This window comes from Schistocerca nitens, chromosome 4 (assembly GCF_023898315.1).
Source record: "Schistocerca nitens isolate TAMUIC-IGC-003100 chromosome 4, iqSchNite1.1, whole genome shotgun sequence".
Lineage (NCBI taxonomy): Eukaryota > Metazoa > Arthropoda > Insecta > Orthoptera > Acrididae > Schistocerca > Schistocerca nitens.
Genome location: NC_064617.1, coordinates 661,421,235 through 661,435,758, shown reverse-complemented (window position 1 = coordinate 661,435,758; position 14,524 = coordinate 661,421,235). Strand labels below are relative to the sequence as shown.

Here is a 14,524-nt window from a genome sequence, read left to right as displayed (position 1 = left end):
CTTTTCCGGATGATACAAGATATCGACTGCACCAGAGGGCGAATGAAGTATTTAATCCGCAGTATGTGGAGGGTGTAGTTTAGGTTGGAGGTGGTTGTGTTATGTTTGGGAGTTTTTTCTTACCATGACTTGGACCTACACATTCAGGTTACAGTGAACGCGAAACTGGATGTTTCTTTCGTATTGACAGAGTTGCACACTTGCGCTCCTGGTGTGACGAACGCTCAGGCCCCTTGACTTCCCCGCTAAATCATCCGATCATATTTCCATAGAAAACGTCGTGGTCTTTCGGAAACAGTGGGTGAAACGTAATGAACAACATCCCCGTAAATTTAATTTCCATAATATTCATCATAAATGAATGGCTTCATCTGGATGTGGCATGTTGTGGACTCTTCCTCGCCGAATCGAAGCAATTATCAAGGCTACAGACGGTGTTACAAGGTTACCACAGTCTATCATATACAGTCGCAACACTTACTGCTGTGAAAATTATTACCGTCTGACATATGGAACAACACTGGAGCCCCTAGTGGCGAAAAAGCCAGCAGTAACATTAATGCCAGTTTCTAATTATTTTTCTACATAATTAACGAAATGGCTGTTAAATTTTTGCGTTCCAAGCACTAGAAAAAAAATGATACTGAAATAAATATGAAGCGAGACGAATCTCACTGATTTAGTGAAATAAGCTACAACTTATGTTGAAATACTTTCGGAAATATGTATCATTGAAGCTTACTCCGCTGAAAGCAAGATAATGTAAACATATATTTCATGGATGAGAATCATATATATTTCTGTTGTTGTCTGTACCAATTGATATATGCATTTTCACTGACACATAAAAATTCTGTATGCAGTCTAATGACTCACATATTCTTCCCTTCTCTAGACTTTCTACTTCAGGAATATGTAATTACTTTTACTTCGAAATCGAATATGTTTAAGACTGTTGCCGTTTGTAGTTCAGATGTCTATTGTGGAATTGTTTTCTGCTGTGTTGAAAAAGAAATTGCTTTGACGCTTTATTATAGCGTCAGTGTGGTTTTTCCTTCAGCTACAGTTGTGGTGGCTTATTTGCTACGTTAAATAATGTAGGTATTGCATTCCGGAATAAGTTTGAATACAAAATCACTTTTTGTGACCGGTTTGGTACGTTAAATTATGTATATATTGCATTCCACGTTCCTACGTTCCACTTTCACAGATTTGACGAAGTGTACTGACATAAACTTCACGTTAATGAGCAGACTTACGAAGTCTTTCTCCAAAAGGTCAGGCCTTCTGCTGATTATTAGCGATTTTTTTGTTCTTAAAAGAAAACTACACGGTCCAGTAAATATCTTTGCGGTACAAGAGAATCTTAAATAATCTGTCCTATAAAGCACCGTTTCATGTCTCCCAAGGTACTGAAGGATCTAAAGAAAGACAAATATAGTATCGTTTTTCTTTTTAGTTTTCATACCACGACACACGCTCTCTATTATTAATGATACTACTGGCACTCATCCGATATCGTATTCAGAACCATAGCTTTCTGTCCTCTTGGAGCGCTGCAGTCGCAGTGTATAACAAAAATAAGTGGAACTGTCATGAGTGTATGTGTTAGATGTGGTATTACTGTGATGTTTCCTTGGGTGACTATGTGTTTGTCTGTTGCGGTACGGCCTGCCGCGGTGGCAGAGCGGTTCTAGGCGCTTCAGTCCGGAACCGCGCGACTGATACTGCCACAGGTTCGAATCCTGCCTCGGGCATGGATGTGTGTGATGTCCTTGGGTTAGTTAGGTTTAAGTAGTTCTAAGTTCTAGGGCACTGATGACCTCAGATGGTAAGTCCCATAGAGCTCAGAGCCATTTTTGTTGCGGTACGTTCGTGGATAAATTAATAACTGCGTTTATTACTTATTAAATCACTTCATATCTCACCGTTTCGGTCTCTATTTCAGTCAGTCATCACAATATTATCCAACACAACACAATATTATCCAAATAGGCGCTCACTGAGCTTCATTTGTTTGCTGGCTGTTTCGCTGCTCTGCTTTGTATACAGCTACCGCGCAGCAGAATTAAGCTGGACAGTAATCACGCGGACGCTTCCTCCTTTGTTGCGCAGACGGAGGAGATCCTGGAGACGCTGGGACTGTGGGAACACCGTAACACCAGGACGGAGCAGCTGTCGGGTGGCCAGCGGAAGCGGCTGTGCGTGGCGCTGGAGCTAGTCAGCAACCCACCAGTCTTCTTCCTGGACGAGCCCACCAGGTATGACGTCACGCTGGACGCACCCAATGGCTAACGCACCCTAACAGGAGAAACTGCGCGCGTTCCTGGCGATGGCTGTTACATAACCGTGGCACTGCTTTCCCAACCTGATAGCTACAGTAGTTTTTCTTATACTTTCCCTTTCATCTCATATTGCGCTACCGGAATTAAAATCATTCAGTTGTGCTCAAAACAGCTTTTATAAAAGCATTTTAAAGTAAAATCATCACTAAGATTCTAAAATCCTATTCTTCTGGAAGTAGTTTAGACGATAACGTCAAAATCTGGCAGACTTTCAAATTTAAAAATAGGTTACCTGTTATCTTAGTGCAGTTAAAGTACGGCATATCACATGGAGTCGAACATACCTCGTGGAAATGTACACTCTAAGACGCACCATGAAGGAATTATTCGAATGGGATCGATGGAAAATGGCAGAAGTAATTTACGTGTACAGACAATTACAATTTCAGAAAAATTGGATAATTTATTCGAGGAAAAGATCTACACAAATTGAGCAAGATAACATCTTGGTCCAACTCCGTCCCTTATGAAGGCAGTTATTCGGCTTGACATTGACTGATAGAGTTGACAGATATCATCCTGAGGGATATTGTGCCAAACTATATCCAAGTGGTGCGTTAGATCGTCAAAATCCCGAGCCGGCTGGATGGCCCTGCCCATAATGCTCCAAACATTCTCAACTGGGAAGAAATCTAGCGCAATTTCTCGCCAAGATATGTACTGCCAAGCACGGGGACAAGCAGTAGAAACGCTCGTCGCTCGCGGGTGGACATTACCTCGTGAAATGTAAACCCAGGATGGTCTGCCACGAACGGTTACATAAAGGGGCGTCGACGGACCACTGTGCTGCAATAGTGCCGCGGAAGAAAAGCCAAAGGGGTCCTTATAGGAATTGAAATGGTACTCCAGACCATCATTCCCGGATGTCAAGTCGTACGGCGGACTGGAGTCAGTTGCTATCCCACCGCTGACCAGTGCGTCTCCAGACACACCTCCATTGGTCATCGGGGCTCAGTTCGAAGCGATATCTACATCTACATAGATACTCTGCAAATCACATTTAAGTGCCTGGCAGAGGGTTCATCGAACCACCTTCACACTTCTCTATTATTCCAATATCGTATACCGCGGAAAGAACGAACACCTATATCTTTCCGTACGAGCTCTGATTTCCCTTATTTTATCGTGCTGATCGTTTCTCCCTATGTAGGTCGGTGTCAACAAAACATTTTCGCATTCGGAGGAGAAAGTTGGTGTTTGGAATTTCGTGAGAAGATTCCGTCGCAACGAAAAATGTCTTTCATTTAATGATGTCCAGCCCAGATCCTGTACCATTTCTGTGACACTCCAATATTTCGTGATAATACAAAACGTGCCGCCCTTCTATGAACTTTTGCGATGTACTCCGTCAGTCCTATCTGGTAAGGATCCCACACAGCGCAGCAGTATTCTGAAACAGGACGGACAAGCGTAGTTTAGGCAGCCTCGTTAGTAGGTCTGTTACATTTTTCAAGTGTCCTGCCAATAAAACGCAGTCTTTAGTTAGCCTTATCCACAACATTTTATGTGTGTTCCTTCCCATTTAAGTTGTTCGTAATTGTAATACCTAGGTATTTAGTTGAATTTACGGCTTTTAGATTAGACTAATTTATCGTGTAACCGAAGTTTAATGAATTCCTTTTAGCACTCATGTGCATAACCTCACACTTTTCGTTATTTAGGGTCAACTACCAACTTTCGTACCATTCAGATATCTTTTCTAAGTCGTTTTTCAATTTATTTTGATCTTCTGATGACTTTATTAGTCCATAAACGACAGCGAAATCTGTAAACAACCGAAGACGGCTGGTCAGATTGTCTCCCAAATCGTTTATATAGAGAAGGAACAGCAAAGGGCATATAACACTACCTTGGAGAACGCCAGAAATCACTTCTGTTTTACTCGATGACTTTCCGTCAGTTACTACGGACTGTGACCCCTCTGATAGGAAATCACAGATCCAGTCACATAACTTAGACGATATTCCATAAGCACGCAATTTCACTACAAGCCGCTTGTGTGGTACAGTGTCAAAAGCCTTCCAGAAATACGGAGTCAAAATTGGTTCAAATGGCTCTGAGCACAATGGGACTTAAAATCTGCGGTCATCAGTCCCCTATAACTTAGAACTACTTAAACCTAACCAACCTAAGGACATCACGCACATCCATGCCCGAAGCAGGATTCGAACCTGCAACCGTAGCAGTCGCGCGGTTCCGGACTGAAGCGCCTAGAACCGCTCGGCCATAGCGAAGTAAAGATGACGAACGGTCAGTCACATGATGACGGTGTTCTGGCTCGGCCACCGCAACCGGCCAATACGGTATCGATCTGAAATCCCTTGTCAATAGCACTCAACACTTCCTATGAATAAAGAGCTAGTTGTGTTTCACAGGAACAATGTTTTCTAAAGCCATGTTGACTGTGTGTCAACACAGCTTTCTTCGAGATAATTAATAATGCTTGAACACAATATATGCTCCAAAATCTTGCTGCATATCGATGTTAACGATATGGGCCTGTAATTCAGCGGATCTCTGCATTGCTATCGCGCACAAAAGGCATTGATTGTTTCTTGGCGCTAACATATTTCACATACAACCAGAATCTCTTTCGATTTTCTGCCAGGTTTCGAGGCAAAGTTTCGTTGTGGAAACTGTCATAAGCATTTCGCATTGAAGTCCGCGCTAAATTTCGAGCTTCTGTAAAATATCGCTAATCTTGGGGATTTTGCGTCTGTTTAAATGTGGCATGTTGTTTCTGCAACAGTGTTCTAACCCGTTTTGTGTACCAAGAAGGATCAGCTCGGTCGTTTAATTTATTTGGTATCAACCTCTCAATTGCTGCCGATACTATTTCTTTGAATTCAAACCACATCTGGTCTACACTTACATTATTAATTTGGAATGAGAGGAGATTGTCTCTCAGGAAGGCGTCAAGTGAATTTTTATCTGCTTTTTTGAACAGGTATATTTTTCGCTTATTTTTGGAGGATTTGAGGATTACAATATTCAGTCTCGCTACGACAACCCTGTGTTTACTAATCCCTGTCTCGGTTTCTATCCTCGTTATTAACTCAGGATTATTTGCTGCTAAGAGGTCAAGTGTGTTTTCACAACCGTTTACTATTCGCGTGGGCTCATGAACTAACTGCTCGAAATAATTTTCAGCGAATGCGTTTAGCACAATTTCGGATGATATTTTATGCGTACCTCCGGAATTTAACATGTATTTTCGGCAACATATCGAGGGTAAATTAAAGTCACCACCAACTATTATCGTATGAGTCGGGTACGTGTTTGAAATCAAACTCAAGTTTTCTTCGAACCTTTCAGCAACTGTATCATCTGAATTGGGAGGTCGGTAAAAGGATCCAATTATTATTTTATTCCGGTTGCCAACAATGCCCTCTGCCCATACTAACTCACAAGAAGTATCTACTTCAATTTCGCGACAAGTTAAACTACCTCTAACAGCAACAAACACGCCACCGCCAACCGTGTTTAGCCTATCCTTTCGGAACACCGTTAGGTACTTCGCAAAAATTTCGGCTGATCTTATATCGGACTTTAGCCAGCTTTCAGTGCCTATAACGATTTGAGCATCAGTGCTTTCTATTAGCGCTTGGAGCTCTGGTACGTTTCCTACACAGCTACGACAATTTACAACTGTTATACCACTGGTTCCTGTATCTACGTTCTTCCTGTGTTCGGCCCGCCTAAGCCTCTGATTCAGGCCATGCACTCGGCTCTGTACCAGAGGTCCGCAATCAGTCCTGTCGACTATGCTGCAAATGGTCAGCTCTGCTTTCATCTTGCAAGCAAGACTGACAGCCTTTACCACTTCCGTTAGCCGCTCGAAACCAGAGAGAATCTCTTCTGATCCAAAGGTACACACATCATTGGTACCGACGTGAGCAACCATCTGCAGTTGGCTGCACGCTGTGCTCTTCATGGCATCCTGGAGGACCCTTTCCACATCTGGAAGACTCCACCCGGTATGCACACGGACTGCACATTGGTTTTCTTTCCCTTCTTGTCAGCCAAGTCCCTAAGGTGCCCCATAACGCGTCTAACGTTGGAGCTCCCAACTATTAATAGTCCCCCCTGTGTGATTGCCCGGATCTTGCAGGCTGAGTGGTTTCCTCTGAAACAGTACAGGTGACAGCATCTGGCTCAGCGACAGTGTCAGCCACAGACAGCACCTGGAACCTGTTTGTCAGACAACCGGGGAGGCCTTACGTGCGGCTGCCTGGGAAGTCTTTCACCGCCTGCTTCGCCCTGGGGCGACCTCCCACACGATCACAGGTGAGGAGTCAACCTCAGTGCGAGCAGTAACTGCGTTGGTCACCGGTGAGGACCGGTCAAAGGACTCGGAAGTGCTGGACGTCCGCTGGATCCCCACGGCCAGCCCACAACAGTGGTGCCGATCCACTGCAGCCTCAAGCTGTGTAACCGAAGCCATCACAGCCTGAAGCAGAGCGAAGTGTCACCAACTCGGCTCGCATCTGCACACAACAATCGCAGTCCTTGTCCATACTAAAGACCGTGGATAACGAAAGAATGCAGATAAATGGACTATCGGCACGTGCTGCGCAACTCTACTGTAGACCCTTACAAAAACGCAGGAACTGTGTCTAATAATACGCAGATATTCAAAAACCTAACTACCGAAGCACTCAGTTGGCACTAAATAATTGGCCCCTGATTAGTAACTTGTAATATGTCACAATATCGGTTTACTTTCAGACGCAAACGAAAACGCGAGAACTGTGGCTATTAGATTTTAAATTTGCACGCAGAAACTCAAGAAACTAAACTATTAAAGCACACAGATGATATAATAAAATTCGTTCCTGGTTAGCAACTCGTAAATGTCACAAAAGCAGTTACTTCCCTGTTGCTGCGTCTGTTTCGGTCGGCTACTACTGCCTGTTACTCATCACTGAAGACAATTCTACCGCATTCAATGAGATTCCAGGCCGAATGTACGCGACACCACTGGAAACAGGCTCGTTGTACAATAGCAGTCGGCGCAAGGAGCGCCGTGTGCTCAGCCCCTTTCCTGTGAGTCGCCTACTAATGGTCCCTGTGATCGCTGAAACACTAATTGCACGTTGAATCGATGATAACGTCGAATCCGGAGCTCTGGGTGCCCCTCCGAGGACTGCTCGGTCCCCACCTTCTGTCGTCTCTCTAGGTCGACTGCTTCCTTCGTAACTGTGTTCAGCCATGGCTTGTCTGCTCCTGCCAACTTAGTCGAAAAGTGGCAATGCTCCTATTCAAATTTCGAGCGATTCGACGGTGTCTTGTAAGTATATTATTCACTCGCCTATGTGCGAGGCATAGTTACTGTCCGACTACGTTTACAGAATGAAATTCACGAAGACTTTATGCCCTAGTATCGACATGTCCAGTGTTTACGATGCTTGCCATCTGCGCTGTGAAACTGCGCTGCAGCGTCGCACATCCATCCATCAGCCACCAAAGTTTACAATTGTGACTGATTTGCATAACTCCTTTGTTGTGACTCACCATTTTTTGTTTTTGTTTTCTTCTTAGAGTCTACCTACGTAACGCCTCACAATACTCAATAGTGAATTCTCCGCTATCTTCAAATTCTTTTTCTGATATGCCTCTCCCCCCTTTTACTCTTGCATCCAAATTCTATCTACCCACTAGCATCGCGCGTTTAATCAGTTATTTCCTATGAAATATCTTTGTTTTCTATGGGTAGTGTTGCATTTTCAAAAAAATGGTTCAAATGGCTCTGAGCACTATGGGACTTAACATCGTTGGTCATCAGTCCCCTAGAACTTAGAACTACTTAAACCTAACTAACCTAAGGACATCACACAACACCCAGCCATCACGAGGCAGAGAAAATCCCTGACCCCGCCGGGAATCGAACCCGGGAACCCGGGCGCGGGAAGCGAGAACGCAGTGTTGCATTTTATCATTTGTAGCGTACATTTTCACATCTGTAAGCGGATCTTTAACACTGTAAAAGGCCTAGATGATTACCAAAAGCCGGCCGAAGTGGCCGTGCTGTTAAAGGCGCTGCAGTCTGGAACCGCAAGACCGCTACGGTCGCAGGTTCGAATCCTGCATCGGGCATGGATGTTTGTGATGTCCTTAGGTTAGTTATGTTTAACTAGTTCTAAGTTCTAGGGGACTAATGACCTCAGAAGTTGAGCCCCATAGTGCTCAGAGCCATTTGAATCATTTGATTACCAAAAAGCCGTAATCGGAATATGACGTCATCCCAACCATTTTACAGGCTCCAGTTCCAAGGTGCAAGAAGTGTTAGCGCACTGAGGACTGTTTACATCAATACATCAATGCTACGGCTACCATTAGACTTCACCAAGAAATTAAGAACTGAGAAGTAAGGCGGGGAGATTCATTAGCAGCCAAGCAATTCTCAGGAGCCCTACAGGACTACTAAAAATAAACTGGGAAAACGATAAAGAAACGCTTGTTAATAGAACATGCCTTGTTTTGTCCATGGCGCCGCAATGTTTACCTCAAGTGAAGTAATCTTGGACGAAGAATGCAAGAACTTAATAGGAAAAGAGGGAAATAGGTCTGAAAAATTACGTACAGACAGAAAGTAACGGCATCCTGGAGTGCGTGGGTGAATCAAATAGAACTTTTCGTCCGAACCGTCACTTTATAAGCAGTGTGGCTTACCAGTTTTAAGGCAGTGAGATACGGTCTATTAATGCGACAACTATTTAACTAAGAGTTTCTCGGCAAGTAATACAGAAATTCATGTCGGGAATAACTAGGAAAGACAATTAAAGAAGCAACTGGATAAGAGACGAGACTAGAGTGGAAGATATAATTTGAAATGGAAATGAAGTTGCGATGGGCAGACAAATGGATGATTGATGGGTTATTGATTTTTTCCTTCATTTCAGGAAATGACAATGATCAAGACCACGTCCCAGTCCAGAGTGAGTCAAGTGTCGTACAACCAGTAGGAGCAACTAGAATGCATACTTCTTAATACCGCAACTGTCTGCCCCCGGTAGCTGAATGGGGAGCGTGACTGATTGCCAATCCTCTGGGCCCGGGTTCGATTCCTGGCGGGGCGGGGAATTTTCTCCGCCCAGGAACTGGGTGTTGTGCTGTCATCATCATCCTACCATCCTCATCGACTGCAGGTCGCCGAAGTGGCGTCAAATTGAAAGACTGGCACCCGGCGAACGGTCTGCTCGACGGGAGGCACTAGCCATATGTTTAAATAAATAAAATACCGCAACTCGCTGAAAATTCCGCGTGCGTAAATTATTTCTTACGCGTAGCTCTTTTGTTCTCTTCAGGTAGCGTTCCTGGTGTGGTCGCTGTGGAGGGACATGCTACAGACGCTCCTCTTCTTATTTAACTCTGTCTAGCGCAGTTAAATTAATGTGAACTCTGAATTGCTAAAAAATGTGACCAACGAATTCCTTCTCTAGTAAACGAGCTGATGATCCCTTGTAATTTAATTCAGTTCCAGCTAGATAATTACAGCCAGCAGGGAGCAACAGCAAGTAATACGAATGAAAATGAGGAATGGTTGTAATTAGGTTCAGTGGAGAGTAGTTGTTTAAGCTGTATATCTTGAAAACATGTTCAATCATCATGCAGCACAGAAATATAGGAAATGGTACTAAGCAAATATTTTTTACGAAATCAAAGTTCTCATTACCTTAACTGTTGGATATTAGAGCACTCACAGAATCAATATTATAGTGTGCCCCATAGTAATTAGATTAAGTGGAGCCGAAGAATAACAATTGCTAAAGAACCCATGGGGAGTACCTGATGGTACAAATGACACATGCTGAGCTGTTATTTCATTCTCGAACGCTTCTCGGCGATAGACAACCGTCATTCGTGTCAAGATCTTTCGTGGTACTCTTACTAGTCCAGATGCAGCGTTACAGAATGTTTGGAAAAAAGCTACCTTTATTACAAAATTGTTGAGGCTTTCGTGGCCACTTGTTGACAAACTGCCTATTGGCTTCTGTCTCGGGTTCTTCGGCCGACGTTCATCTAATGATTTTTCTGACGTTTCGCCAGCACGAGTGGCTGGCATTGTCAAAGCTTCACCCTCCATTGCCGGTGGTGAACTGGAGCCGAGCTCGCGGGCGCAGGCTATATGTACCTGGCGCGCCAACGTCCGAGGGCTTCTCCGCGGTCATTTCCGGTGCGGTTCTCCTCTTGCTACCTGCGACGGTCGTTCGCTGCAGTACGGGAAGCCAGGATCCGTTGACCTTAAGGCTTTCCTCTTTCTTGTTCCAACTGTTCGCGTGTTTTTGTATTTCTACAGCTTCTCTGAACAAGCGCGTGTGATAGTGCTTCTCTACAGCCAGAACTTCCGTGTCGGCGAATTTTATTACATGGTCGGTCTCATTCAGAGCGTGCTCTGCCACGGCCGATTTCTCCACCTGCCCCAACCTGCAATGTCGCTTATGCTCTTTGATCCTGGTGTTAATGGATCGTCCAGTCATTCCGACATAAACTTTTCCGCATGTGCATGGTATGCGGTATATTCCCGACATTGCAAGTGGGTCTCTTTTCTCCTTCGCCGATCTAAGACACTCTTTGATCTTCCTTGTCGGTTTGAAAATCGTCTTTACGCCATGTTTGCGCAATATACGGCCGATTCTGTCCGTCACTCTGGGAATGTATGGCAGAAAGGCCGTACCCGACAATTCTTTTTCCGGTTCCTTACTTCGCCGAGGGTTGGGCTCTGTTACACTTCTAATATAATTTGTGGAGTAACCATTGCTCCTCAGGACAGTTTCCAGGTGTTGCATTTCTCGTTTGAGGTGTTGCGGCTCACATATTCGTCCTGCTCTCGTTACGAGCGTACTAATCATGCCTCTTTTCTGGCTCGGGTGGTGGTTTGACAGTTTGTGCAGGTATCGGTCCGTGTGAGTCGGTTTTCGATACACGCTGTGTCCCAGATCTTCGCCGTCCCTTGTGACCAGAACATCTAGAAATGGCAGTTTCTTGTCCTTTTCTACTTCCATGGTAAATGTTATGTTGGCATGGAGGCTGTTCAAGTGTCTTAGGAAGTCACTGAGCTGTTCTTCACCATGGCTCCACACCACGAAAGTATCATCGACGTACCTGTACCACACCTTAGGTTTGCAAGTCGCCGAGTCCAGTGCCTGTGCTTCGAATTGTTCCATGAAGAAGTTGGCCACCACTGGACTGAGAGGACTACCCATGGCGACGCCTTCCAGCTGTTCATAGAAATCGCCATTCCACGTGAAATAGCTCGTGGTGAGACATGCATGGAAGAGCTTTCTGATGTCTAGCGGAAAAATGGAACCGATGTGCTCCAGAGCGTCACTGAGTGGCACTTTCGTAAATAACGAAACAACATCAAAGCTGACCAGGATGTCGTTTGGTGCAAGTTTCAGTTTCTTCAGCTTCTCAATGAAATGTCCTGAGTCCTTAATGTATGTGTCGGTCTTCCCCACGTGTGGCTGGAGCAGAGAGGCCAAGTGTTTTGCCAGTTTATATGTCGGTGATCCAGGAGCGCTAACGATCGGTCTCAGTGGAACGTTGTTCTTATGGATCTTGGGTAATCCATACAGCCGAGGTGGTAGGGCTTCTGTGTTGCGCAGGTTTCTCTGTATGTCCGCCGGCAGAGAAGACGCCTTGATTAATCGATTCGTATTCCGTGTGATACGTTGCGTCGGATCTGCGCTTAGTTTTCGGTACGTCGTCGGATCTAGTAGGTCTCGGATCTTTTGATCTTTTGCAGGTGGAGAAATCGGCCGTGGCAGAGCACGCTCTGAATGAGACCGACCATGTAATAAAATTCGCCGACACGGAAGTTCTGGCTGTAGAGAAGCACTATCACACGCGCTTGTTCAGAGAAGCTGTAGAAATACAAAAACACGCGAACAGTTGGAACAAGAAAGAGGAAAGCCTTAAGGTCAACGGATCCTGGCTTCCCGTACTGCAGCGAACGACCGTCGCAGGTAGCAAGAGGAGAACCGCACCGGAAATGACCGCGGAGAAGCCCTCGGACGTTGGCGCGCCAGGTACATATAGCCTGCGCCCGCGAGCTCGGCTCCAGTTCACCACCGGCAATGGAGGGTGAAGCATTGACAATGCCAGCCACTCGTGCTGGCGAAACGTCAGAAAAATCATTACATGAACGTCGGCCGAAGAACCCGAGACAGAAGCCAATAGGCAGTTTGTCAACAAGTGGCCACGAAAGCCTCAACAATTTTGTATTACGCCTCTACGGGGAGGAGATTTGCAGATTGTACCGACGCCTTGACCAACGACGGAAGAAGAAAGCGCGACTGATGTCCTCTCTCGCCTTTCTGTCACGTTGCCGAGATGAATGTGCTACACCGAAGTTCTTGAGATGTAAGCGCCTATTCACCACCGCCCAAGCACATCGTATCTACGACAGAATGGAACGAGCTTTTCTTCGTGAGCGAATACATACAACACGGAGAGACTTGGCAAGAACGGATCAGGAACTTCTGGACCTTTTCTATCAACTAAGTAGCAGAATGCATCGAGACGACTGGGACAAGATTGACAGCATCACTCACAGGAGCATGCAGAACGAACTCGAGCGCTGCACCGATCGACAGAAGAAAAAGTTTGAAAGATGCCGGAAGCACACCGACAAGGCGACTCCCGACATGTCACACACAGTGGTCAACCTCACTGAACGACAATTGACCGAAGAGGAAGTGTCTGTTCTTCAAAAAGGAGGGAATTTCGCTATCATCCCGAGAACTATACCTATGGAGGACATCATTGCCAACACCGAAGCAGCCATTCGTACCCTTCCGTGTGAAAGGGCAGAGGAAATACGCACGGAAACAGCCAGGATACTGCGCCGAGCAAAACCACCAGCTTGCAACCTGAAGAAAGAAGAGGTACAAGCCATTAAGAATCTCAACGCCGACAAGAGTATATTGGTACTGCCTGCCGATAAGGGGAATGCGACCGTCGTAATGAAGACCGAAGATTATGAGCAAAAGATCCGAGACCTACTAGATCCGACGACGTACCGAAAACTAAGCGCAGATCCGACGCAACGTATCACACGGAATACGAATCGATTAATCAAGGCGTCTTCTCTGCCGGCGGACATACAGAGAAACCTGCGCAACACAGAAGCCCTACCACCTCGGCTGTATGGATTACCCAAGATCCATAAGAACAACGTTCCACTGAGACCGATCGTTAGCGCTCCTGGATCACCGACATATAAACTGGCAAAACACTTGGCCTCTCTGCTCCAGCCACACGTGGGGAAGACCGACACATACATTAAGGACTCAGGACATTTCATTGAGAAGCTGAAGAAACTGAAACTTGCACCAAACGACATCCTGGTCAGCTTTGATGTTGTTTCGTTATTTACGAAAGTGCCACTCAGTGACGCTCTGGAGCACATCGGTTCCATTTTTCCGCTAGACATCAGAAAGCTCTTCCATGCATGTCTCACCACGAGCTATTTCACGTGGAATGGCGATTTCTATGAACAGCTGGAAGGCGTCGCCATGGGTAGTCCTCTCAGTCCAGTGGTGGCCAACTTCTTCATGGAACAATTCGAAGCACAGGCACTGGACTCGGCGACTTGCAAACCTAAGGTGTGGTACAGGTACGTCGATGATACTTTCGTGGTGTGGAGCCATGGTGAAGAACAGCTCAGTGACTTCCTAAGACACTTGAACAGCCTCCATGCCAACATAACATTTACCATGGAAGTAGAAAAGGACAAGAAACTGCCATTTCTAGATGTTCTGGTCACAAGGGACGGCGAAGATCTGGGACACAGCGTGTATCGAAAACCGACTCACACGGACCGATACCTGCACAAACTGTCAAACCACCACCCGAGCCAGAAAAGAGGCATGATTAGTACGCTCGTAACGAGAGCAGGACGAATATGTGAGCCGCAACACCTCAAACGAGAAATGCAACACCTGGAAACTGTCCTGAGGAGCAATGGTTACTCCACAAATTATATTAGAAGTGTAACAGAGCCCAACCCTCGGCGAAGTAAGGAACCGGAAAAAGAATTGTCGGGTACGGCCTTTCTGCCATACATTCCCAGAGTGACGGACAGAATCGGCCGTATATTGCGCAAACATGGCGTAAAGACGATTTTCAAACCGACAAGGAAGATCAAAGAGTGTCTTAGATCGGCGAAGGAGAAA

General features: G+C 45.5%; 1 protein-coding gene across 1 annotated transcript in view; it reads left to right on the top strand.

The window, feature by feature from the left end:
* LOC126251674 (ATP-binding cassette sub-family G member 1) overlaps nt 1-14,524 on the top strand; it is an 862,342-nt gene that overhangs the window by 632,617 nt on the left and 215,201 nt on the right. Inside the window, exon 7 of the mRNA XM_049952253.1 lies at nt 2,116-2,261. Within this exon, the coding sequence (XP_049808210.1) occupies nt 2,116-2,261 (146 nt within the window). The remainder of the gene's footprint in view (nt 1-2,115; nt 2,262-14,524) is intronic.